The sequence below is a fragment of the Cricetulus griseus genome, chromosome 4, assembly GCF_003668045.3.
Source record: "Cricetulus griseus strain 17A/GY chromosome 4, alternate assembly CriGri-PICRH-1.0, whole genome shotgun sequence".
Lineage (NCBI taxonomy): Eukaryota > Metazoa > Chordata > Mammalia > Rodentia > Cricetidae > Cricetulus > Cricetulus griseus.
In genome coordinates, this window is record NC_048597.1 from 157923789 (window position 1) to 157950714 (window position 26926).

A 26926-nucleotide genomic window follows, 5' to 3' on the forward strand; every position below is an offset into this window, starting at 1 on the left:
TTTGTATGTGTATGAGTATGTGTGAGCATATTCAATGGACAACTTTTGGAAATTGGTTCTGTCCTTCCACTGTGGACTCTGGGGGATTGAATTCATACCCTCAGGCTTTTAGGTATCAGACACTTTGTTTTTTCGAGATAGCATCCTCTATAGCCATGGCTGTCCTAGAACTCACACAGGTCCACCTGCCTCTACCTCCCAAGTGCTGGGATTAAAGGCATGCGCCACCACACCCAGCTAGGATCAGGTACTTTTATCCATTGCAACCACATAGCTCCTGCCTTGGATAAGGCTTCATCTCATACATCTCCGACCTCACTGGTCTGTGGTGGCACATTGAATGAATGTCTTATATATATAAATGTCTTGTTTGAATACTGCTTTCCTTCTTTTGGATTTTAAAAGAGGAACCATGTCAAAAAGACTTCATTGCTGCTGGCAGTTGGCAGTGACAGAATGTCCTCAGCAGAGTAGTAAAAGTCATGTCTAGGGCTAAGTCCACAGCAGAGTAGGGATTTCTAGCTCTAGCCAAGTTCTTACCAAAAGGTATCTTGGTAAAACCAAAACCCAAAACTAGTTTTTAAATTGATTGAATCTTTAGTTTTTTCTAAAGAGTTAATGACAGACTTTATTTTCTGTTCATAGAGGAAAAAAATTAAAAACTCAGGTATTATGGTACATGTCTGTAGCCCCACCACATGGAGGACGGAGACAGGAATCTAGCAAGTTCAGTGCCAGCCTGGGCTTCATTGTGAGAAATTGTCTCAAAGACAGGACAAGGAGGAGGGGAAGAGATGGAGAGAGAAAGAGGGGGGAGGGATTATGAGAGAATATGAGAATGTTTTATTTGTGGTTTTCTTTTCTGAAAAGGCAGTCATCATTACTGAAGCCCTCTGAGTCACAAACATCTGTAAGTGCAGAACATATAAAGTGCCTTGGAGTCCTATGACAGTCACGTAGCTCTGTGCCAAGGCCCCCGCAGCCCTCTTCTCAGCTCTCCCTGTTCTGATCCCTGGTTCAGACAGAGGGACAGAGGGCATGAGTAACAGTGTGCCAACTCAGATCCGGACTCTGAAATGCAGTTTAACTGTTCAAGTTCTGAAAGTTGTTCATTGTCCATGGAAATGGATGTCTTAGAGGTTTGACTGCCAATTAGTTTTTGTTCCTATTTTGGATTTTGAGATTTAGAAAACTAGAGCTCTCTGAAATTTGAATTGCTATAAAAGCAATCCATCACTAAGAAGTAAACATTGCTAAGAAGCATGCTAAAATTATCAAAAATACAGACTTTGGGGCTGAATACTTGAGAATCACCTTTGAGGATATGTATTGTTGACTGGAAAGACACCTTCCACATGCTTGGAGGAAGCATGGCTTTCCTGGGTTAATTGTGTCTTGCACTCATACAATGCCCTCTGGCACCCAGATGTTTTGTCTTTCCGTGACTTTGTTTCTTTGAGACTGTGCCTCTGCTACAGGCTGGAGACCAGTGCTTTGCAGGCCCCAAATTTTGCCACCGTGTGAGAAGTTTAAGGATGCCTGGCTTTCCTTCAGGGGTTAGCCCAGAGGTTCTGATGATCCAGTCCCGCAGAGCTCTGTTCTCTTTGTCTGACTCCATGACATGTCATAGCCCTCTTCGGTGGTCTCCCAGAGTCCAGTTTTTTTTTTGTTGTTGTTGTTGTTTTGTTTTGTTTTTCAAGACAGAGTTTCTCTGTGTAGCTTTGGAGCCTATCCTGGCACTGGCTCTGGGGACCAGGCTGGCCTCGAACTCATAGAGATCTGCCTGCCTCTGCCTCCTGAGTGCTGGGATTAAAGGAGTACGCCACCAACGCCCCCAGAGTCCAGTCTTTAGTAGCACCTTTAATCCTAACACTGAATTCATTAGCAGGTTGAGCCCCTCCCCCCTTTGTGTTCTTACATTTCCAACATCTCACTCACACACTTGCCATCCCCCACCTCATGCTCTTTTTCATCTAATTCATAGTTTTCCAACCATCATTTCAACTGCTCTGTCTGGAGCCTGCTTGCAACTGACTGTGACAATGCCACCTTTGGGGACCACACAGCATATCATCTGCTGGATAAGACAATTGTTTTGATTTGTTTTTGTTTTTGTTTTTTTTCTAAAGATTTTCAGGCTGCTACCTCAAACGCTAATAATGGGTTTTGGTTGGTTGTTTTTTTAAGGTAGGATGTCTCTGTATAGCTCAGGCTGTCCTGGAACTCAGTCTGTAGACCAGGCTAGCCTTGAATTCAGAGATCACCTTGCCCCTGCCTACCTAGTGATAGGATTAAAGGCATGTGTCACCACTGCCTGGTGACTAATAATGTATTTTAAAAAGTAGTATTTAGATTAAGAATTCTCTAGTGGATAAAGGTTTAGCCCTTGCAACACAGCCTGGTAACTTGTTTGTTTCCTGGACTACCCTCCCCTCCTTTAAAGGTGGAAGAAAACTGAATTTACAAATTACCCTCTGTCTTAGTTAGAGTTTCAGTTGCTATGAAGAGACACCATGACCACAGAAACTCTTATAAAGGAAAACATTTAATTGGTCTGGCTTACAGTTTCAGAGGTTCAGCCCATTATCATAATGGCAGGAGCATGCAGGCAGATGGTAGCTGAGAGTTCTATATCTTGCAGGCAACAGGAAGACAACTGAGATTCTGGGTGGTATCCTGAGCATAGGAAACCTCAAAGCCCATCCCCACAGTGACACACTTCCTCCAACAAGGCCATACCCACTCCAACAAAGCCACACCTCCTAATAGTGCCACTCCCCATGAGATTTTGGGGGCCATTTACATTCAAACTACCATCCTCCTATGACCTCCACACATAGGACATGGTGTTCTTGCATGCTTTCGTACACAGTAATAATTATATACAACCCCATAAATTCCAATGCTCGGGGAATTGAGGCAGGAGGATCATGAGTTCAAGATTAGCCTGGGTCTGACTTACCTAAAAGACAAAACAACAACAAAAATGAAGACTTTCCCTTTTATTATTTGGTCAAGCTTCTTAATTTCTCTGATTTTCAACTTCTTATAAAATAGAGATCATAGCATTAGGTGTTGGAGTTCAGGCTGAGTGCCTACGAAATTTACTACTTTGCCTATCGTATATATGCTAATATTGTCAGATAATATTTCTAAATGAATCACCCTGTTGACTTTTCATTCCCTTCTTTCCTGTTTTGACCCTGCACAGCACACCAAAATCTTTAGTAAAATGATGTTTTTCTAGCCATTCTAGCTTGAAGCATGGGGGTTACTATTCTGTTGTGACTTTTTAGGTGTTTGCTATTTTCATTTTTGTTTATTTTGGATTTTTGTTAGTTTGTTTTGAGACAGTCTCACTCTGTAGCCTAGTTTGTCCTAGAACTCCCAGAACTGTCTACATAGCCTGGACTGACGTCAAATGTGTCCCCTTGTTACTCAGAATTAGTGATCTGTAAAATGAGTAAAAGTAGCTGTGACCTTGGCGTGGCCTTGCCTGCACTGTACCACCCACTTCTTAAGTGCCTGCTTAGATCACCTGTCTATACAGCTGGAAACCCTTCCTGCATTGGATTATCACTTAATTGCTCCTCATTCAGATTGTTGTACAGCAAAATCTGTCCCCAGCCTTGTCTGTGGAACGTCCCTCAGATACTTAAACAACAGCCCAGAATGTCCCTTCCTGCCCATGTCTGCCTTTCTCCATGGTAAATAAGCCTCATAAATTCTTAAATTATTTCATTTATTCTTCTATCATGGAAATTAGATGAATCTTCAATGAATTTTGTCCTTAATGAATATAGAGGGCTTTTTTACTCACATAATCTCTTGTTTGGTATCTCTCTTAAGCCTCCTTGAAAGTTCTCAAGATAAAGATGTTTGTTACCATCTCAGATAAAGTTACAGACAGCCTCTCAGATAAAGTTACAGACAGCCTCCGTTCTGGTTTGAGGGCCATTCCTCAGTCATCCAAATGTCTGTTGGCACTGCCAGTACCGAACTGTGCACTCTCTAGTTAACATTCCATGGGAGGATTGAGTTTCACAGACCCTCGGGGATTTTGCTGAAGAGACAACTTAGAATTGTGTGTGGAGCAGACAAGAGCATTCTCGGCAGGGGTTGGGGTGCCACTTCTCTAGTGTGAGCAGTAGAGCAGCTCTACTACTATGTCCCCCAGTGCCTGGGTCTCAGCAGCAAAGGCTGTGCCCTCTGGGAGGGACAAGTGATGAGCCACCTTGCACAGTAGAGCACTTGCTGGTATCTTGAAGGGCTGATGGCTCACCCTGTGCTCCAGTTCATTCTCCTGCTGCTCATTTGAGTGTCCTGTGGTTGTAGTTTTTGATTCCGGAACATCCATTGCCTTCATTTCGCCCTCTCTCCATAGTTTATGTAGAATAGTGTGTTCACATCTCATCTGAATTCAATTTCATGAGTTATATGACACTGAGAAAATGTGGCTTGATGCTGACTTCGGCCATGTTTCACCCTCTGCAACAGACGAAAAATGTTAGGCTTCTGATCCTCTGCCAGTGTCTGTTCCATGTAACAGACAGGAGCTGTGCGCTTGCCCTTGTGCCATTGACACGAAGCCACGGTGGTCCCTAATCTGAGACCTGGAGACATCTTGGGAATCTATGCAAACATTTTTTGGCTCCTTGAACAATCAAAAATTTATGCAAGTTTATGTACATAAAATTGTGTGTGTGTGTGTGTGTGTGTGTGTGTGTGTGTGTGTGTGTGTGTGTGTGTGTTTTTTTTTTCTGGAGAATCTTCATGGTCTCTTAGAATAAGTAAGGTTAAGGATGACGAAACAGAAGTTTCAAAATCCTGGAATTGAGGTTTGCATTGGGACTCATGACAGGCTTTGTTTTGGTTTGATGTTGTTTAAGGAAATTGCCTAGAAAAGGAAGTCTCTGTTTGAAAAGCAAACCTGTTATAAACATTATTTGGCCTTGGTCCCCTGATGTCATGCACTAAATTTTGTGTGGAAGACCAAAGGAAGATCGTAGACTGCCATCTAGAGGCTTGAGCAACAACCACACCTTCCAAGGCATGCCTTTGCCTCCCTGCACTGAGCTCTTTAGCTTAAAGCAACTTGGTGAATTAAGAACAGCTTTTTCTTCTCTTAAATGATTGCAGACCATAAACTTATGTCATGGATGCTACATTCTAGGGCCTAGCCTTGCTACTCTGGACATAATTTTAGAATGTAGAGACTATAGTATTTCCGATTTGAACTGCATTTGAATATACCTTTGCTCATAAAGCAAAAACAAAGTGATATTTTTATTTAACATCTTTATTGGATTTTTGAAGTCATAATACATTAAAAATTAAGAGTAATTTTTTTTTTTTTTTTGGTTTTTCGAGACAGGGTTTCTCTGTATAGCTTCGGAGCCTATCCTGGCACTCACTTTGGAGACCAGGCTGGCCTCGAACTCACAGAGATCTGCCTGCCTCTGCCTCCTGAGTGCTGGGATTAAAAGCATGCGCCACCAACACCCAGCTTAAGAGTAATTCTTTTAAATTACTTTTAGTATATCTTTCATGACAATGATGATACCAAAAATGCTATAGAAATTGCAGAGTTGAATTTGTTCTGGAAAAATGGATGGAATAGAATTTATATCCACCTGTAGATGCATTAAGGATAGTCAGGAACATAGCCTTGTGGTAGTTGAATGCATTAACTTTTCAAAATCTCATTTTGTCATTTATAAATGGGATTCTTTATAGTACCTAACTTAGGGTTGTTGTGAAGAGTAAATGAGATATAAAAGCATTTTTAGGATAAAGTCTTGTCTGACTAAGGTGACTATTCAATAAATGTTTATTCATATATTCAGTAGATATTCAGCTCCTGTTAGATAATAACAATCACTTTTGGTGCTGGAGATTCCATATTGCATGTGGCAGTAGAAAAGACCCCTGCCTTGCATTGTGACAGAGACAGGAAACAAATATGAACAAGATGAGCCCTTAAATCATTTACGTAAAGGAAAGTGCAACTGAGCCTGTGTCAGAGGTCAGGGAAGAGTTTCTGAGGGAGTGACAGCAAGGGAGTGCCATGAGAAGGCCTGGGGAGTGTCTCTTCACCTAAGGAGGAGCAAGCATGGAGGCTAGACAATAGAGAGAGCTGCATACATGGGAAATCAGATGCGAGTCTTGGAGGCCCAGGACTGTGGGTATCCATTCTGGGGATCATGGGAAGAAATTCTAGAGTTACTAAGGTGGTACCGGTCTTGCCTTGGCTTTAAAATCATCCCAGTGGAGAGTAGACTATAACTGAAGGAAGAACAGAAGCAGAGTGACCACTTAGGAACCTTTTCTGACTGTCTAAGAAAGCAATAATGGCGTGGGTGAAGGACTAGTGGTGGTTCAGGTAAATGGATTGAGACAACATAGCAGTTGTGGTTTAAGGGCACCAGGTAAAGAGCTGGGGAGATGATTCATTGGGTAAAGTGCTTGTTGTGCAAGCATTAGACCTTAATTTAGATCCCTAGCAACTACATAAAAGTGAGCATGGTGCTACACATCTGTAACCCCAACACTGAGGGTGGAGATGTGAAGATCTCAGGAGTCCACTGGCCGGCTACTGTGGCTGAATTGGTGTTGTTCGGGTTTATGAGAGACCCTGTCTCAAAAAATAAAGTGGAAACAATTGAGGAAGACATCCTAGTGTTACCCTCTGCTCACATAGGCAAGCATACCCAAACACACATGCACACATGCAGATGGACAGCCAGACTATTGGTTTGAATCTGACTTGAAAACCATGTGACTGTGGACTCTGCTTAATCTGGGCCATTTCCCAAGTGGAAAGGATGATAGCACACAGCTCTGAGGATTATGGCGAGGCTGAGATAATGATTGTAAAGTGCTGTAAAGAATACATGAATACCCTGGCCTTATCAGTGCCCGCCACCTTCCCCATACTGCTGCTCCCACGTTGTCACCAGAGCTTCCAGTTTACAGATGAGAAACGTCTTAAAGTGGGTGGCTTTGAAATCAGAATATAGGTTTCTGATTTTGAACCCTTTGTTTCCTCTCCAATATAACCTGGAGTATGAGTCCCCAGAGAGAAACACCCAATGGCTGAATCTCTGTAAACTCCACTTTATGTTGCTGTAGTGCGTAATTCACATCAAGAAAGTTCTATATAAGGCTAGCCATGTGACAGTTTGCAACAGAGGTGGCCTATGCATGTCCCCCTTTCTATGTCCCCCTCTCTATGTCCCCTGTGCCATGAGAAACTCCAGATACCCTGACTTTTTTTTTCCCAAGGGTGATTCAAGATTTCTTTAATATAAATTTCCAGAGATATGGAGTAGATGGATGTGGCTAAAAGTTAAATGAGCAAAAGAGACAGAGAATGTATTAAGAAACATTTGAGTTTTATAAGTCCTCTGGAAATAACATGGAATACAAAGCAAATGTAGATTCACCAGAATTTAATAAGTAGAGCTAAAATGATGCTTAATACAAATTAGATACTATTCTTTGCATGTCTCCTGATTTTTGAAGAGTCACATTGCACACCTAACCCAAAGTTATTAATATATACATGATAATATGTGTAGGAGGCTAGAGCTGACCAACTGGAGAACTTCTAAGACATTGAATCTCTATAGAGGACATTCTATTCTTCAGTCTATTAAAGGGAAGCATACATTGTAAGTAGGGTTCATGCATTAGCCCCATATTTTTCCCATCAGGGTTAGTGGAGGCATTGACCAGACTGCTCCACTTGAATTTCTTTTTCTTCTCCATCTCTCTCTTTACCCATGCTTTATCCATTTCCTTCTGGAGTAAGCAATGAAGTAGGTAAGGATCAGGACAGAAGAAAAGTATAACTAGAAGCAGAGAACCTGAGAATCTGCCTGCTGCTCTTGCTTCTAGCTCCTCAGCCCCACCAGTCTCCCCCCCCAGGAGACTGAAGGCAGGCTTTTTGTCTGTTGCAGAATGCGAGCACTTGATCCGCCACATGCTGGTGTTAGATCCGAACAAGCGCCTTTCAATGGAGCAGATCTGCAGGCACAAGTGGATGAAGCTGGGGGATGCGGATCCCAATTTTGACAGGGTGAGCTGGGCCCCTTGCTTCAGCAAACTTAATCTGCCCAAGACCTGAAGAGATGAGCACTAGGAACCAACCGCTGTGTAAAACTGAAGTGGTATATGAATTCAGCAAGGAGCTGCAAGAGCCAGCTGGGCTGTGGAGACTAGTGGCACTGGTTCCTTCCCATTTGTCCCTAAATCGTGGTTTGCTTTTGACTTCTGAGACAGTACAGCCCCAGTTCCTGCTACTGGAATGCCTCTCTTGTCTGAGTACGCTCATTTCAACAGCTTCTGTAACATACTGCTGCTTCCAGTTATGATCATTCCACATACCCCAGGAGCTCAGGAAACGGGAGGTTCTTGTCAGCTCATAGCTGATTGCCATAGCTGTCTTGCTTAGATTTTTGTATGAGACCCAGAGGATCCTTAGCAGGGGGCACAAGACAGCTTGGTCAATATGTATCTCAAGCCACGTTGATGTAGTTAACTGGGGACTTGACAGCTTGCATCTTTCCCTGATACAGTTAATAGCTGAATGCCAGCAACTGAAGGAAGAAAGAGAGACAGATCCCCTCAATGATGATGTCCTCTTGGCCATGGAAGACATGGGACTGGACAAGGAGCGGACACTTCAGGTACCTAGGAAGGAGTGGAGAGCAAATAAGACAAGCAGCCTTTCCTCTTGCTCGCCTTCCCTGGGTTGTCTCCTTCCTGAGCACTTGGGTCTTTCTGCTTTCATCCATTCTCCTCTTCCTTTGTCCTTCCTGGGTCTGGGAAGGAAGAAAGAAACTGCTCTGGATTCTGCTGATGTTGTTGGGGTGTCTGGTCACTGATGTGACATCTCACTGGGGTTTTCACTCTTTCCCCTTCCCTTTGGTAGTCATTAAGATCGGATGCCTATGATCACTATAGTGCAATCTACAGCCTGTTGTGCGATCGACACAAGAGACATAAAACTCTGCGCCTCGGAGCTCTTCCTGGCATGCCTAGAGCCATGACATTTCAAGCACCAGTCAATATCCAGGTGGGCAATGTCTCCAGTGACCTAGGTGAGAACAAGTTATACCAGGTATGGGTAGCAATCAAGACTGCTTTGAACATAGCCCTAGCCCTTGGGAATTCGAGGCAGAAGAATGATGAGTTCAAATCTAGCCTAGACTACACCGTAAAGCTTTATCTTAGAAGCAGGGGCCAGGGGAGAGACTAATTTGAAAAGCTGTTATTTCTTCTAGTGTCTCAAGTATTTGTTTATCCATATGTACTGCTTTTCAGACGGAGCAGACAGGAACTGCTATGAACATTAGTGTCCCCCAAGTTCAGCTAATCAACCCAGAGAACCAAATTATAGAGGCAAGTAGCCACATCTGATCACTGTCAGTTGAAACCACTTTTCTTCCCATAACCACAATTCCTTCCCTTCCTTATTTCTAGTTAATTTTTATTTCTGATCAGTTGTGTTTCCCTCCACCTCAGCCTGATGGGACAGTGAACTTGGATAGCGATGAGGGTGAAGAGCCTTCTCCTGAAGCCTTGGTTCGTTATTTGTCAATGAGAAGGCACACAGTGGGAGTGGCTGACCCACGGTAAGTATCTGGTCAACATAAAGGTCCCATCTGGCTTTGAGTACCCCCTATCACACATTTTCTCCTACTTTATGATTTAAATAATTGGTCAAGACACATTTTTAACACATCAGGGACCATGGTAGATCAAAGCCAATTTGATTAGTTGAAGTTATTCTTAGCAGTCATCATGCTAAAGAGTATGGTAAAGAGTATGATAGAATATTTGTCAGTGCTGGTGGACTTCTTCTGACCTAAGTCACCCAGAAATATTCCTTAAAATTCAGGCAAATTTAGCAAATTGTAGTGGATTCCTTTAGTCCCAGCACTCAGGAGGCAGAGGTAGGAGGATCTCTGAGATCAGGCCAGCCTAGTCTATATATCAAGTTCCAAGACAGCCAGGATACATAGAGACCCTGTCTCAATAAATAAATAAATAAATCAGCCACCTTTCCCAGCTTTTAGAGATGTTGTCTACCTCTTGTTCTATATCAGGACTCTCCTACAAAGGGAAGACAAGTGGTGTGGCATAATTTATATATGTGGACAGTTAAAAAATTAACTGATCAGCCAGGCATTGATGGCGCACACCTTTGATCCCAGCACCTGGGAGGCAGAGGCAGTGGATGTCTGTGAGTTCGAGGCCAGCCTGGTCTACAGAGCGTGTTCTATGACAGCCTCCAAAGCCACAAAGAAATCCTGTCTTCGGGGGAGGGGGGGTTAACTCATCAGTGGTGGGGATATAGCTCAGCAGTAGAGGCAAGGTCCGGGTTCGGTCTCTTGCTCTGTTCCCAAAATGATCAAGAATCCCAAAACACATTCCCCAAAGTGTTCCCCAAAGGCTTCCCATCACAATGTTCCCTGGGGCCCTTGTGTTGGAGAGATGGACTCAGGGCAACCTATCCCATTTCTACCCTGCAATTGAGGCCTGTCAGCATGGACAATTGCCCATCTCATTGCTGAATGTTTTCTTCACTGAGCAGGGAAGAGAAGGTTGTGGCAAACTCTTCTCCTGAGAGTTCAGCTCAGTGCAGAGCTGACTTTCTTACAAATATCTCTCCTGAGTGGATCTCCAGAAGTGACACCCATCCTGGTGGTTTACTTCTTTTATGTTCCTTGTTCACGGCTTGCAATCAAACAAGCAATAGAAGGAACATTTTGGTTCCACGGAATGTGTCACCACAGAGGGGTGGAGTCCTGAGTCGTGATTAGTAGAAAGATCTCTTATTTAAGTCTACCAGGCATGACAGCCCCGAACATCCAGTACTTATCTGTCCTGTCAGCATTGACAGTAATAATTGCATTCTTTCCCTGGTGAATCAGTTGCTACTTTAGGCAGCCATTGTCTTAGTGGATGGCCTGTGCTCTCTAGAAATTTGCTGTTCGCCTCCAGGCTTTAAAAGCCTGGGCTGGAGTTGTGCCAACATCTCCTCTATTGGTTTTTGAGAGGATCAATGAAGAGTAGCAATCTCCAGTAAAATGACAGAGTGAAATTCCACACAGCAGACTTAGACAGAAATAGAAATTTAGGAGAAAAGTAAAGTGGGGGGCTTTACTTCCCTGGTGGGTATGGGGAAGGTGCTTGCCCTGCAAGCATAAAGACCTACGTTCAGATCCCCAGCACCCATGGGAAAGCCAGCTGTTCAGCCTCGGTTGTAACTTCAGCTCTGTAGGATGGAGATAAGCAGATCCACAGATCTCATGGCTAGCCTGACTAGTAAGTCAGCAAGTTTCAAGTTCAGTGAGAGACTCTGTCTTTAAAATAAACAAAATTGGAGCATGATAGATAAAGACCACCCACCTCTGGCCTCCATACTCATGTACATACATGTTTGGACACCTGCACACATGGTTATTGTAGCACACAGTAAACACGTGTAAACATGTACACATATGTAAACATGCAAAAAAGATAGAAAAGGCTGGTGGTGGTTATGCACACCTTTGATCCCAGCACTCTGGAGACAGAGGCAGATGATCTCTGAGTTTGAGGACAGCCTGGTCTACAGAGTAAGTTCCAGGACAGCCAGGGCTACACAGAGAAACCCTGTTTTGCGGGGGGGGGGGGGGGGGGGGGGGGGGGGAGAAAGATTGAAAAGTTAAATAGACAGACAGACAGACAAAATAACCATGCTGGGTATAGTGGTAGCATCACTTCAGAGACTTAAATACTTGAATAACCACACTTCTCTTTTCCTGTTTCCTGTCAGCACGGAAGTTATGGACGACCTGCAAAAGCTCCTGCCTGGCTTTCCTGGAGTGAACCCACAGGCTCCATTCCTGCAGGTGACCCCTAACATGAACTTCATGCACAACCTGTTGCCCATGCAGAGTCTGCAGCCCACTGGGCAGCTTGAGTACAAGGTACCCGGCTGTGGAAAGGGCCTGCCCACAAGAAACAAACTTGATCTTCCCTTGCGAGGCTTTAAAACGACCCTCCCTAATGTTGGAGGGTTTCCTTAGTGAAGGGAGTTCCTTTTGTAAACAGCTCCATTCACCATCAGAGGATCCTCTGACTGTAGTAGGTGAGGGTGGTGCTATTTGCTCCCATATTTTACTATCTCATCACTGTATCCTGCCTATTCTCCTGGCAGGAGCAGTCTCTATTACAGCCTCCTACACTACAGCTGCTGAATGGAATGGGGCCTCTTGGCCGGAGAGCATCAGATGGAGGAGCCAACATCCAACTGCATGCCCAGCAGCTGCTGAAGCGCCCACGGGGACCCTCCCCACTTGTCACCATGACACCAGTGAGTAGCAACACATAGCCTGACTTTTTCTGAGGCTTTTCTTAAGAAGGCTGTGAGCCTGGGGCTGGTCCCGGCTGAAATACCTGAATTCCCAGTGTTGTGTGTTTTCTGCTGACTTACCTCCTCTTTCCCAGTGGGCCACATAAAGACATCTCAGAGGACTTTCGCCAGCAGAAGGCAGTTCAAGTGGCAGCGCTCTCTAAAATGAATTGCTTTTTAAATTCTGTCTTATAAAGAAAGATTAGTTGGCAGGGTGTATGCACACGCTACAGTGCACGCATGGAGGTCAAAGGGCAGCTTTTGGGAGTCAGTTCTCTCCTTCTGCCTTCACCATGGCGTCCAGGTATCAAACTTCGGTCTTCAGGCTTGCACTGCAAGTACTCACCCGCCAAGCCAGCTCGCCAGCCCATGGAATTAATCACTTTTTAGATGCGTTTTCAAAATTATCATCTCACCAGCTCTCCTTTGGGCACCACCACCTAACATTTTTGGCACAACCTCAGTGTTCACATGATTCGTGTCTCGGTCACATCATTTTTGTATGATGGTGACATACAAAGGTTTTACTCAGCACATAGGTTTCTGTTTATTCCTGGTGATTTTTCTGTCATAGTTCCATCGCATTGAATATTATCTCCACAGCCCTCTTGAGCTGATTAGGGCAGTACTGCATAAAATCACAGTAGTTGGCGATCCATCATGGATCAGTACTTTATAAAACACTCTAATAACTTGTCATAAACGCACACTGAAGCTCACTCTGGATCTCTGTACTTCCTTTATCATGTTTTTGTCACAGAGCGCTGTGTGAGCCTGTGGGCCACACTTTCAATAGCACTGCAGTTCAGAAAAGAGTTCTGCATCGGGGCTGTTATCATATTGTTTATGATATCAAAGATAAGTCTAGCCCACATGAAGTATCTGAATAGTAGAAAAATGTGCAAAGCTATGTAATCCCAGCACTTGGGAGGCAGGCACTTGAGGGTCACTTCGGGTTTGCAGCCAACCTTGTGTACATAGTGAGTCTCAGGCTAACCAGGGCTAAGACACAGCCTCTTTTTTTTTTTTTTTTTTTTTTTTAAATTTACAGGATTAAATGCCAAAGTGAATGACATGGCTCTTAGGCAGCAGAGGCTTTCGATGGGCAAGGTCAGCATTGGTTAAGAGGAATCAGGATTAGCACTGTGGGAAGTGGGGTGACTTACTCTGCCCACTGGAGTTGTTGCTGCCAAGGTCACTTACAGGCACTTGTTGATAAATCCAGTGGACAATTTTAATCTTTATCTTTTTGGATGTCCCAACTCTATTAGTCATTGGTGACCTTTTCTTCCTCCTTTGTAATACTTGGGCTTTTTTTGTTTTTGTTTTTTGGGGGGTTGTTTTTTTGGTGGTTTTTTTTGGGTGGGTGGGGTTTTTTTGTTTGTTTGGTTTGGTTTGGTTTGGTTTGGTTTTTTTTGGCTCCTGTAAGCAAGGCCACCCTGGATTTACCTTCTGCTTTCTAGTCTCCTCTCAGGTTTCCTTTCTGCTCAGAGTTGACTGACCTGAGGCCCCTTTCTTATTCCTGTCTTCTCTTTGGATGAGCCTCTCCACTCCCATAATTCTACTGCCATCCACTTCTCCTCCCAGAGTGTTCTTCTGAATTCTACACATGTGCATGTGGGGTTGCCTCCCCCATAGGTTTAATGGCTGCTGCACAAGTACTCACCATCTGAGGGCAATGGTTCCAAAGCTTATCTTAACTCAGTGACACTTCTCTTCCCCTACAGTGACAGAAAGCAGCACTGTTACTGTCCTGGTGACTACACAAGCTAGGAACATGGATTTTTTTTTTTAAATCTTTATGCAATTATTGTTATTCCTGCTATCAGTTATCTAATGTCTATGGATTAAATAGCTTACATCTCTCCATCTCTGCCCCCCTTGCCTTAAGTCATGGTTGATCACCAGTCACCTGGATTAACACAGTGGACTCCCTGGCTGGCTTCCTGGTTTCCACTGGCTGCCTCTTCCATCCTGCAACTGAAGAGACCTCACTTTTCTAAACACAGATCCTGTAACACTGTGCCCCTGCTTAAAATCCTGTAATAATTCATCACTGCCCTTCCCAAAATAAATTTGTGTGATATTCAAGGCCATTTATAAGTATCCTTCCTCTGCCTCAGCTATAGCCACTTCCTGTCTTAACTCCATACTCTGCCCTTAGAACTAAAGGATGTTAAAGGATGTGAAAATTCAGATGTTGGGATTATTTCAAAAAGTTTTTTGTTTTGTTTTGAAATTAACCCAGTTTTTAAGAAAATATTTGTTTTTAATTATAGGGGAGGGGCCACCAGAAGTCAGTGGTGTGGGAGCCTTTGGAGTTTGAGTTACAAGTTGTTGTGAGCCACCCAGTATAGGTGCTGGGAACCAAACTCAGGCTCTCTGCAACAGCAGTATGTGTTCTTAACCACTGAGCCATCGCTGCATAAGGCAGTGTTTTTAAAATGCCCTGTTTGGTCATTGAAGTCACTGCTGATGTAGTGCCCTGGGGTATGGATGATGCTTACATGTGCCTCTGGGCCAAGAATAGTTTTTGAAGGCTCACAGCGTTCCTGTCTTCATGCAGAAGAGCCAGCAGCTCCAGTGACGTCTGTGTATGGTGCTCCTCATTTCATGTATGTTTTGGAGGGTAGTGAGTATTTTAAAGCATCTGATTATATGTTACGTGGCAGTGTACTTTCAAATACCATGATGCTTTCTTGGAGTTCAGACATCCAAACTCTGTGATTGACATTAATATGGAGCCACGGTCAGTTCCTCAGCACTTTAGGTAGGCAGTTTTCTATGTATTCCAGGTCCTTGGACACTTCCTCAGCCTATGACCCTTTTGCTCTTTGCCTGGCTACCAGCTCCTGTACACTCCCCAGGTCTCAGGTCAGGTGTTATTTCCTCCAAAGCACCTTCTTTAATTCCCAAGCACCCCACAGAAGACTTGAGAGACCTTAATCATGCTCTTAGAGTTGTCTGTTCACTTTTCTCTATAAAACAAAGGCAAAGACTATAGCTGCAAAAACACAGTTCATCTTATAGTAGGCATCCAAGTATTAGATGAGCAACCAAACAGAGATGATAAGGGAAGAAATCCAAATTTATATCACTTGAGCAAGATGGAACTGGAAAATAAGATGTATGAAAGTTCTCTCTAACCCATAGGTTCTAGAAAAGTCTTTGAAATAAAAACATTAACAAGACCCTTGGCCTCAGTCCAGTTATCAGAGTTGAAGGCATCCCAGAGAAAGCTGCCCCCTGAGCCTTTCCTTCCTGTCTCTGCAGGCAGTGCCAGCAGTTACCCCTGTGGATGAGGAGAGCTCGGATGGGGAGCCAGATCAGGAAGCTGTGCAGAGGTAATGTGGCATCTGGCAGTGCTTGCAGAACGTCCTTGGGCAGGCTCCCCCTGCAACCAGCGAAAGGTCACCTCTGCCCAAGGAGGTGGTGCAGTGCAGCTTCAACACTTGTGTGGTCTCTTTGCTCAAGCCAGATGGCATGTTCCTCCCCACACGGAAGTAACAGAAGACTGCCCAGAAAATCTCATTTCCATAAGCGCCATTGGAAGCCCCTTAAGTGACAGCAATAACCTTAAGAACATTTTCTCTCCTCCCTCCTCCCTTCCTTGTCCCCCGCCTTCATATCAAAACTCTGATAGTGTTCAGAAGGCATAAAGCCTGCTCCTACCTGCCACGAACTGTTTACTGGAAAGGAATTGGAGATTTGAGATGACAGTGATCCTAGCTAGTATGGCCATGGACCTCTGGCATGGACTCCTCCTTCCCAGGAGAATGAATGAATACCTCCTGTGCTGTTTGCTATGTGTTTCTTCTACTCCCTTGTTGTACCAACAAAGAGATATTGGAAAAGGAAAATCAAAAACAAAACAAAACAAAAGGAGGGGTGGGGTGGGATGCGGGCCAGAGACAGATGTAAATATCCATTGTTTGTAGAACCATGTTGATAGATGCCTAATTCACAGAGAACAACAGTGACCATCAGGCATGCCGTGCTGTCCGTTGACCTCAGTTCCAGTAGCTATGGTCTTCAGCTCCATGCATGTTTCCTTGTAGAGTTGTCTTTCTTATTTTCTGGGGAAGGGTTTTCACCAGAATCCAGCATGTATTTTCCCAGAAATATGGGTGTTCTTCAAGATTATATGTTTTCCCTTGAGGGAAGTTGAAATAAAATGGTTTTCATGGGCTCTTGGGGAAAACTTTGGGTGTTTTTATCAATGGACATTAACCACTGATGGCTTTCTCTAGCAACTTTACATACCGTGACTTACAGTCTGATAATGGCTTTTAGCTTACATAGGCAATATAGTCAGGAATAAACCTAATAGTTGTTGTCCAGGACTCTCTTCCTATGCTCAGGAGGTCTATTTCAGAGCCCCTGTTCAAAGAAGCTGTCTTATGCAGAAAACAAAACAAAACAAAGCACCCCAGTGAACAGGGGTTGCCAGCTCCTTCCACAGCCTAGCCATTAAAAGAAAAACTGTGGTGACTCTGCCTCACGCTGATGTTCTTGTTTGTATGGTTTGCTGATACAAGGATATATGAGGTTGCAAATGAGCACTGATGGTATTGAAGAAAGGAGAAAGTAGGAACTGTACTGTGTACTGCCTTCCTCCTGAAAAGATGTAGCCGTGTTTTATCTTCCTTGTCTTAGATCTCACTTCCTCTGTCCCCACCTTCTCTTCAGACCAATATTGAAAGGCTAGAATGTCCATCACTTTGATGGGACAGAAGGGAATCATGCTTCTCTTATGTGTGCCCAAGATGAGCAGAAGGGCTGAGGAAGCTCAGCCAGACGCAGGGCCTGCATCTTGTACCGTGCTGACCTGTGTAGGTCTGGAAGCTCTTTAGAGCAAAAGGCATCACTGAGGCTGACTCTTGGGCACCTGACTCTTACATTTCCTTACATTGCTTCTTTACCTCCTGAAAACAGCTCTGAATATCCCAAGTGGTTTTATTTCTTCATCCTCTTAAGTTAGTCCTCTATGGACCACATCAGTTTTTCTTCTCCAGTGATTGAGTTTTGGTCACAGGACATGAGGGAAGAACTCAGTTGTCCTCAAATAAGTCTATTTTCTTTGGCATGCAGTAAGGACAGCACAAAACCCGAGGCCTCTGACACCGAGAGATGTAGCTGGCTCTTTCTGAATACCTCCCTTGAAACATGCCTTGGGTTCATTTCCTCTAACTTGTAGTTTGGACATTTAGAGAAAAATTAAAATGTAAAAAAATTTTGTTGAATTGGAATGAAGTAAGGAAATTGATCCTGTTGCCTTTGTGAGCTAGATCCGATTTTCTTCTCTTAAATGGCTGCTCTTAACCTCAAAAGCCAGCCACCTCAGTAGTAAGCTGACTTCTGTTGGCCAGTTAGACATGCTTCACCTCCATCCCGTCTGGGGCCACTCTGATGTGGAGCCCTTCTGGCGCCCTGCACTGTCCTACCGAGTGCCTCAGACTAACTTCTGTTGCTTCTTGCTCAGGAACATTCTTGTCTTTTTTACTATGAAATGTCCTCCCTGCTTGTTGCAGGTACTTGGCAAATAGGTCCAAAAGACACACACTGGCCATGACCAGCCCGACAGCTGAGATCCCACCGGACCTACAACGGCAGCTAGGACAGCAATCTTTCCGTTCCCGGGTCTGGCCTCCTCACCTGGTACCTGACCAGCATCGGTGAGTAGCCACATGGCAGTGTGAGCTTCCTTGAGGCTCATTGGACCAGCACCCTTATGACTAGTCTCCAGGTCATGGTGACTGGCTTTAACTAGAAGCCACCTGCCATCCCTAACTCACATCTTCTCAGCTCCCAACTCTAAGCTATGCACAGGGCGAAAGTTTTCTCTCAGATTCTGGAGCAATCCAAGGTCCTTCCATCCTGTTTCCTTGCAGACCTATTTATCATCTGCTGCTGATTCCTGTAGGCCTTCTTGGGAGTGATGCTCTCAGAAGGCAACTCTAGAGATGAGGGTTTTGTAGCAACATCCACAGACCTGACTCTAATAGTTCATCACCTTCGAAAGAAAGGGCACTTCATAGGGTGTTAGCCCTGAGCATCAGGCTGGCTGTAGAGGGAGGTGCATCCCTAATGAATGGTAGAACAGGAATTGGGACATCATTCTTTGAAGGCAGCAAGGTCTTCGCTGGGCTTCTGTTATTTAGATCATTGCCTTGAAGAAGGGAAAACAAGCTTTTACCATCCTGACCAGGGAAACTTCTCCAAGTCTAGCCTGGCAGCGAGAGAGCTGAGGTGATTGTCTTCCGTGATTCCCTTGGTGACTGACAGCCTTAGCCATGTCCATTCTGATGCTGTCCTCAAGCTCACAGGCCACGCTTCCTAAGTCAGCAGCCATCACTTGATCTGTTCCTTCCAGTCTTCTTGTGGGGGTCGTGCAATGCAGTCTTCCTTTGGGAAGGCTGTCAACAGTGGGTTCTGAGGAAACTGGGTATATGTGTATGCCAATAGGAATGAACACTTGTGACTAGTCACACTGATCAGCTCCATACAGTGTTTTCATTGTGCTTCTCACTCACTGGGCGTCAGCAGGGACGGTGAACCTGAGCAGACAGGAGCATCATTACTGCCACGTTGGCACTACGGAAGAACGAACATAAGCTTCTATAAATGACCATGAACGATTTAGAAAGAAAAAGTTCTGTTAGGAGCAGAAGGAATGAAGGTTCTCTTGTACGACTGTGATGGCACAGTCCCTCCGATGGAAACCTCTTGGAAACCTCTTGGGAACTACACATCACTCATGGAGAGCTCCTCAGTGCTTGTTGGCTAGTGAGCTGACCCCACCCCTGGGCAGCTCGTAACTTAGGACTCCGTACTTGCACTTGTTCTAAAAATGTTTGGGTTTTTTGTTTGTTTGTTTGTTTTTATTTGTTTGTTTGGTTTTTTTTGCTCCTCACCTCCTCTTCTAGTCTGATACTTGATTTGTCAGCCCTTCCCAGGCCTGTTTTGTAGGTTTTAGCCTTTGAGTGTCTAGCTTTAATCCTCCGTGCTCCCCAGGAAAACACTGTGATCAGCACTTTCCAGCCAGCCATCCTCACAGACCCCCTGTTCTGTTGACCTTTGTTCTTAAAAGAAGATCACGGCAACCTGCAGGTCCTTCTGTGTGATGAGCATTGTGACTGCAGTCACTGCCAGGGCCTGGCCTCCTACAACTCTGTGTCTGTTCCCATGAGCACACTCTTGGTAGTGTTACATGGATTTCTGGGGCCAAGATGGTCTGAGTTGGAAAGAAATGAATGTTTGAGTGGCAGATTGTGTACTGTGGGGCACTTGTGTAAACCAAGCATGTCTTGGTGGAGTCACCGTACAAACACAGAAGAGATTGAAGTTAGTTCGGGGGAAAAGAGAAGCATTCCAAGGCCGTAAAGCACACGATATGATATGGGTGGCCTGTCTGTGTCACTGAAATACTTTCGTTTTCTGGAAAATGATTAAAAGAACAGAATATATATCTATTCTTTGTGTTATACTAGGTGAAGTCCACCATGGAGACAGAAGAGGGGCTGGTCAACATTTTCACCCCTGGAAGTGTGTGATTTAAAAGTTAACAAGACAGATTGTCCAGTTGGGGGCTGCATCTCTGTTTGAAGGGTACAGTGGAAATAGCAGCCTATGTGAGGCTGTTCTGAGTGCTAATGAAAATAAAGTCAAGCGTGCTTGACACTGCCCATGCCCCTGCCGAGGACGGGTTCTTGGAACCGCTCCCCTGAAGTTACTGAGCCAGGATGAGCTGGGGCCAATCTCTTCACAGCCTGAGTTTCCAGAAAACCGTGCCACACCTGGAACCTGGGATGTTCTTGCTGTAATGGGAAAGGATGATTTTGTGTAGAAAGACTGCTTGAAGAACAGCTCTTGGCGACAGAAACCTGTCGATTGCCTGAAGATACTGAAAGTGTAGGAGTGTTAGGAGGGACGATGCCGGGCTTTCTTTTAATTCAGAGGGCCTGAAGTACAGACACAGCATGCTTCTGAAAGCCGCCTTCCTGAGTGCAGTTTCCGATTGTGATGCCCTTCCCCCACCCCTGATTAATCTGTCTGTTACATTACTAAAACAAATAGATGCTCATGCTCATTTCACTAGCTCACTACTGCTTAAAGCTTTGATGAAGTCTGAAGCAGAAGCGCCATTAGTAAAGAGACTGAGGGCTTTCACCTGTCATCAGAACTCTCTTGGCTTCGCTGCCGTCATCGTTTCTCCTCAGCCCTTCCCTGTCTGCACTGTATTTGAACTTGCTTGTTCACCTGCTTTCTTGGCTTTGGCTCTGCTTCAATCCGAACTGGCGAGGTGACCAATCACCTCACCCATAGCTCAGTGTAATGTCATCTCTGCCCTAGACCTGCCACCCTGACCCTTTCCATCAGCTGTGGGGACGCTGCCTCTGCAGTCTTTAACCTGCTTATCTCAGCTCATAAACATCTCTTTCTGGTTAGGTGACATGCATAGGTGTTAGCCAGCCTAGTGCTGTCTTTGGGCTCCTCATCAATGGCTATTCTTTCTTCCCATAAGACACTGGCTGTGTTCTGGTTGAGCAGAGGGGACCCCTCTGTCAGAAGGAGGTTGGGCAGGTGCTGCTGTGTGAGGGCTCCTCACCATAGCAGGTCTCCTGTGTGTCCACAAGGTACGTGCAGGATCTTGAGGCCCACATTCCTGAGGAATGCGCTGTCTCTATCCTGGGATCAGAAGTCCCTATCTAACCCCACCCCATCCTCCACCCTCCCCTTTCTAAAACAGAACTGTGAGTTCCAGACCAGACCTTTGACCACAGAACTGACTTTGATTCAGTCTAGTAACCATACATAGGTTACTGCCGGAGGAAACTCTGGATCAAATGGTGAATTCTGAGTTTCTGAAGATACCAGATAGGGTATCTGGTTTTTAAAACCCAAGCTTGCACAAAATAAGCCCCCCAAAATGTAACTATAGTAGAAAATAAATGAATGACTATAAAACCCAGAGCTCTGGTATAGCCAATCCTGGCTATATTATATTGCTGAATTGTACCCTGCTCTAGTATCTTTATAAGAACTGGATGTAATTGACCCTAGGACCTCACTGACCTAAGGTAAGTAGAGGTAGGAAATGAAGGTCCACAGTCTCTAAAGGGGAACAGCCACCTTAGGAAATGACATGGGAGTGTGTGGGACTCCTCACACAGCCCACTGTCTCTGTATTGATCTGGAACATGGTCCCTGTGTGATTGGTTGAAGCTCCCCCATTGAGTCCTAGCTGCTAACTGTCTCTTCCCATATATTCAGCTCCACCTACAAGGACTCCAACACTCTGCACCTCCCTACGGAGCGTTTCTCTCCCGTGCGCCGGTTCTCAGATGGGGCTGCGAGCATCCAGGCCTTCAAAGCTCACCTGGAAAAAATGGGTACCAACAGCAGCATCAAACAGTTACAGCAGGTAATCTATGGAGGAGCAGGGTAACAATGCTGTGTCCCAGGACCGGGGCAGTAACTCTCTATGCCCTTCGTTCGTGCCAGCAGAACTGAAGTGTTCTAGCTTAAAACAGTATAGCTCTCTAATGCACGTTCCTCATAGACTGCCCTCCCCAGGGTCAAACTGTTTCCCTCATAGTAAGACTAAAATGTTTCTAGCCTCTGTAGTTCATTGGAAAGGCTTTCTGATTTGGGTTTCACTGGGAAGCAACAGGGAAGGTACTTCTTAAGCAATCTTGGTATTCCCCTTGCTACACAGGTGGGTCCTAGTGGACCCTGCTGTTGTACCTTGTTAATATCAGGTGTGGCTCCCAGAGATAGGAAACCCGCTTTCAGACTGCTATGAAGGACCAAGGGCTTCAGGTAGCATGTGCTTTGTCTTTGTATTTGGTTCCACACACTGGACACTCACTCATGCACACAGTGTGTCCTTGGTGGTTCCCACTCATTCCCATAGAGCGGAGAGTGAGGATCCCTGCCTACACTCAGCAAGAACACTGTTCTTCTGTGGCTCATTCTGCCCATGAGACCTTGGGACAGATCTGCCTCTGCTGAGATCACTGCATGGGGTAGGCTTGGCTGTGCCCCATCAATACCCACTGCCTTCCCTTCAGGAGTGCGAGCAGCTGCAGAAGATGTACGGGGGACAGGTTGATGAGAGAACCCTGGAGAAGACCCAGCAGCAGCATATGCTGTACCAGCAGGAGCAGCACCATCAGATTCTCCAGCAGCAAATCCAAGTAGGCCTTCATTCACTCTTTGCTGTTTCCAGTGTGTTTGGAGTTTACTTTCGGGTTCATTAGCCTGAACATTGTGAAAAGGGCTCAGGGCAAAGTGGAGTGTGAGTTATGTTTGTGGGTGACATGTTAAAAGCTGCCAAAGCCTTTGATAAAGCAGAGGAGCCAAAGTCAGAGTCACAGACGTTACTTTCCATACCCTCCCTTCCCAAGAGAGCTCTGATGAACTTTGCAGCTGATGGTACTGCTTTCCTTCCCCACCCTCTTCTATTTTAGGATTCTATCTGTCCTCCTCAGCCTTCCCCGCCTCTTCAGGCTGCATGTGAAAATCAGCCAGCCCTCCTCACCCAGCTCCAGAGGTAAATGAACCACTCCTACTCTTGCTAAGTCATTGGTTGGACCACATGGCACCCTGGGCCGGACTCATGGGAAAAATGGATTGACCTGAGCATTCACTTTGGGAGAGTCTTCTGGGAAAACAGAGCAGCAGATTTAGAGTTGAAGGGGCTTCCTAAAATCCTGGCTATTTCCTTAGCTGCATGAACAGAGTAAGCTAACATCCACTGTAGGCCAGGCCAGGTCAGGGAGCATTGCCTTTGTGGCAGGGGATAACTAATGAAATGAAGTGTAGACAGGCTTGCCGTAGCCTGCTACCACAGTTGGATTCCCCAAACTAAAAGATGTCTGTTTGTGTGTATCATATGGCTAAATGTTAACTCCAGATGGCTCTGTCACCTCAGGAGGCTTATGCATCTGTCCTGTCATTTTTTAAGGTTAAGGATTCAACCTTCAAGCCCACCCCCCAACCACCCCAACAATCATCTCTTCAGGCAGCCAAGTAATAGTCCTCCGCCCGTCAGCAGTGCCATGATCCCATCTCACGGTGAGTGGAGTTGGCCATGGAAATAGGTCCATTACATGCCATGCAGAAAAAGACTTGGTCTTTTGCCTTGATTTGTTGCTTCTTTTTTTTTTTTTTTTTTTAATTTTGTTTCTTGATTGTGAAACCTTGGGTAAATTCCTTAACTTCTGTATACCTGTGCTTTCTCAGTAACAACTGTAATAATAGCAATATATGTAAATCAGTTGGGACAGTAACTAATATAATAGTCCTTAATACAGGTTAACCATTATTAATATAGCTCCAAAAAACCCTCTCCAGTCCTCCTACTGGGTGTGAGTCTTTAGAGACTAGCACAGAGTCAGTTCCTTGTCAGTCTCCTTGGCATTCTGGAAAAGCATTAGTATTGCCTCTAGGTTCTTCTAATCAAGGTGGAGTCCTTGAAATCAGAATTGCGCAATTTAACCAATTACCAGTGTCATTCGTGCGTGTTCACGTTTGGGAAGCACTGCATATTGCCCCTGCTACTCAAAATCCAGCTGTAGAACAGCTGTAGTGGAAATACAAATTCATGGGGGAACCCACCTGACCTATGAATCATAGTTCTATGGGTAGGACCTGGTGAGTTTTTCTGCCAGTTCTTGGTATTGTCTTATAAAGTGAGGTTTAAGAAGGCTGTTGTGGATGCTATGTGCTGTGAATCTCCTGCTGGGCTCCCTGCTTGCAGCTGGCAGGTAACCTGGGCACCCTGCCGTCTGTCCCTTTCTCCACAGGTGCTACATCTTCCTCCCAGTTTCAAGGCTTACCCTCCCATGGTGCAATCTTCCAGCAGCAGCCTGAGAACTGTTCCCCACCTCCCAGTGTGGCACTAACCTGTTTGGGCATACAGCAGCCTAGCCAGTCACAGCCAGTGACTATCCAGCTACAGGAGCCAGTTGACATGCTCAGCAACATAGCAGGGACGACTGCAGGCTCTGCTGGGCGGGGCATCACCATCAACCCCAGTGCTAATCAGATTCAGATGCAGCACCGTAACAACCTAATGGCTACCTTCAGCTATGGGCACCGGCCCTTATCCAAGCAGCTGAGTGCTGACAGCGCAGAGGCCCACAGGTAAGCTACTGGGTGTTGCCCAGCCCCCGAGTAGGTGATCTGGAGAGGAAGAAGCCCCTTAGCAGAGTGAGTGAGAAGGAACAAGTGTGAGGAGCCTGTGCTCTTGTGTTACCCTTTGCAGAAGTAGCATGGTGGGCTGGAGATGAGCTTGTAGACTGTTCATGAACCAAACTGTTAGTGAGGTGGGAGAAAAATGGCGGCGTGCCTTCCTGGTGGCCTGCAAGGAGGAATGCAGGGAGGTGTCAGTTCCCCTCGGTTATCAGTTCAGGGTCTTTCCTTCTCTATTGTTCTCTGGGAGACTGCTGCTCTAAAGAGCTCAGATCATTTTTAAGAAAGGCTAGATCAGACTGAGGGTGCAGCTCTGCAGATAGAGTGCTGGGTTGGCATACACAAAGCCCTCAGCTTTGAGGCTTCAGTCCTCAGCACCACGCAAACCAGTGTGCTAGCCCACACCCAGAACCCCAGCACTCTAGAGGTAGAGGCAGGAGGATCAGGAGTTGAAGGTTCTCTTCAGAGCCTATTCAAGAAACAAACCAAGGCTGGATTGTTGCTTTCAAGATTGCAGTTTACATGCCAAGTGCCATAAGTTTCTTCAAAGACTCGAATAAGCAAATAAGGGGACAAATAGCAGTGACTGCACAACCCTCCCTGTCACAGCACAGGTCTGTACCATGGGAGCTTCATGCTAGTGAAGGCTAGTAGTGACTATCCCCCGGGAAGTTGGTGTAGTTATTACTCGAATGCCTGCTACTCACACCCTTTTGTGTCTGCAGCTTGAATATGAATCGGTTCTCTACTGCTAACTACGACCAGGCGCATTTACACCCCCATCTGTTTTCGGACCAGTCCCGGGGGTCCCCCAGCAGCTACAGCCCTTCAACAGGAGTGGGGTTTCCTCCAACTCAAGCCCTGAAAGTCCCTCCACTTGACCAGTTCCCCACTTTCCCTCCCAGTGCACATCAGCAGCCACCACACTATACCACGTCAGCACTACAGCAGGCCCTGCTCTCTCCTACACCGCCAGACTATACCAGACACCAGCAGGTTCCCCACATCCTTCAAGGACTGCTCTCGCCCCGGCATTCGCTCACTGGCCACTCGGACATTCGGCTGCCTCCAGCAGAGTTTGCACAGCTCATTAAAAGGCAGCAACAACATCGGCAGCAGCAGCAGCAGCAGCAGCAGCAACAGCAGGAATACCATGAATTGTTCAGGCACATGAACCAAGGGGATGCTGGGAGCCTAGCTCCTAGCATCGGGGGACAGAGTATGACAGAGCACCAGGTTTTATCTTATCAAACTGCTGACTCGTACCACCATCACCACCACGCCAGCCCTCAGCATCTCCTACAGATCAGGGTGCAGGAAGGTATCTCACAGGGTCCCTCAGCCACCCCCACCCATGGGTATGCCCATCAGCCGCCACTAATGCATTCGGAGAGCATGGAAGAGGACTGCTTATGTGAGGGGGCCAAGGCGGGCTTCGCAGACAAGAGCCCAAGCACACTGACCAAAGGTTGCCACGACAGCCCTCTGCTCTTGAGTACCGGTGGACCTGGGGACCCTGAGTCTTTGCTGGGAACTGTGAGTCAGGCCCGGGAGCTGGGGATACATCCCTACGGACACCAGCCAGCTGCCACGTTCAGTAGAAATAAGGTGCCCAGTCGAGGTAAGAGTTCCCTCAAAGTAAAAGTCTTGGGCAAGTCTGCCCTAATTTAAGTGTGCAGGGGCATTAGCTAGGTTCCACTAGTACTCTGTGCTCCTAAGGAGGGCAGGGAGCCCTGAGAAGACCCTCAGGACCATTTGGGGGAGAAATGAAGCATATAGAAGTGGCTATTGGTGGGTAAGAGGCCACTTATAAAATAAAGTGATAAAAGTGGACAGCGCCCAGGACATGAATCCAGATATGCCCGACTGTCATCAGAAAGCTGCAGTAGAGACAACCAGCAGCACTAAAGAAATGTGTAAACTGTGGGGCTGGGAGTCAGAGGCCCCAGCCCTGGCCTCACCCTGTCCTCACTGTGAGAGCTCTAGACTCTTGGTTCTGGCATGATGAACATTGGTTGGCCCTCTGTAGCATTGTGTGACGATTCTAGCATGTATTTATACATGCTTCTCATGAGAAAGAGAGCACCGGGTAACTGACAGTGTGGTGTAAACTCTATCAGGGCTGCCTTCATTGCCATCTGAAGATGAGGGTTTTCCTCAGTGAGTTCTGTTAGCATGCTCATGTTTGCCTAACAAAACCAGGAACACTTTCCAACCCATGGCAGCCTTTCATTTAACCCATCCTCACCACAACCATGGAGGAAATAAAGATGGTAAAGATGGACTTATCAGGGGTTGCAACTCTGAGCATGCATTCCATCA

At 45.7% G+C, this 26926-nt stretch overlaps 1 protein-coding gene across 5 annotated transcripts in view; it reads left to right on the plus strand.

The window, feature by feature from the left end:
- Positions 1–26926, plus strand: part of Sik3 (SIK family kinase 3) — a 228531-nt gene that overhangs the window by 189664 nt on the left and 11941 nt on the right. For 2 of the 5 annotated variants that reach the window (XM_035443651.1, XM_035443650.1), the window contains exons 7-21: positions 7962–8080; positions 8580–8690; positions 8936–9079; positions 9328–9405; positions 9529–9638; positions 11828–11981; positions 12212–12367; positions 15680–15750; positions 17938–18081; positions 21680–21830; positions 22480–22605; positions 22879–22961; positions 23376–23485; positions 24217–24556; positions 25330–26225. In XM_035443651.1, the coding sequence (XP_035299542.1) occupies positions 7962–8080; positions 8580–8690; positions 8936–9079; positions 9328–9405; positions 9529–9638; positions 11828–11981; positions 12212–12367; positions 15680–15750; positions 17938–18081; positions 21680–21830; positions 22480–22605; positions 22879–22961; positions 23376–23485; positions 24217–24556; positions 25330–26225 (2793 nt within the window). The remainder of the gene's footprint in view (positions 1–7961; positions 8081–8579; positions 8691–8935; positions 9080–9327; positions 9406–9528; positions 9639–11827; positions 11982–12211; positions 12368–15679; positions 15751–17937; positions 18082–21679; positions 21831–22479; positions 22606–22878; positions 22962–23375; positions 23486–24216; positions 24557–25329; positions 26226–26926) is intronic. The other 3 variants (XM_035443652.1, XM_035443649.1, XM_035443648.1) reach the window with 2 other exon arrangements.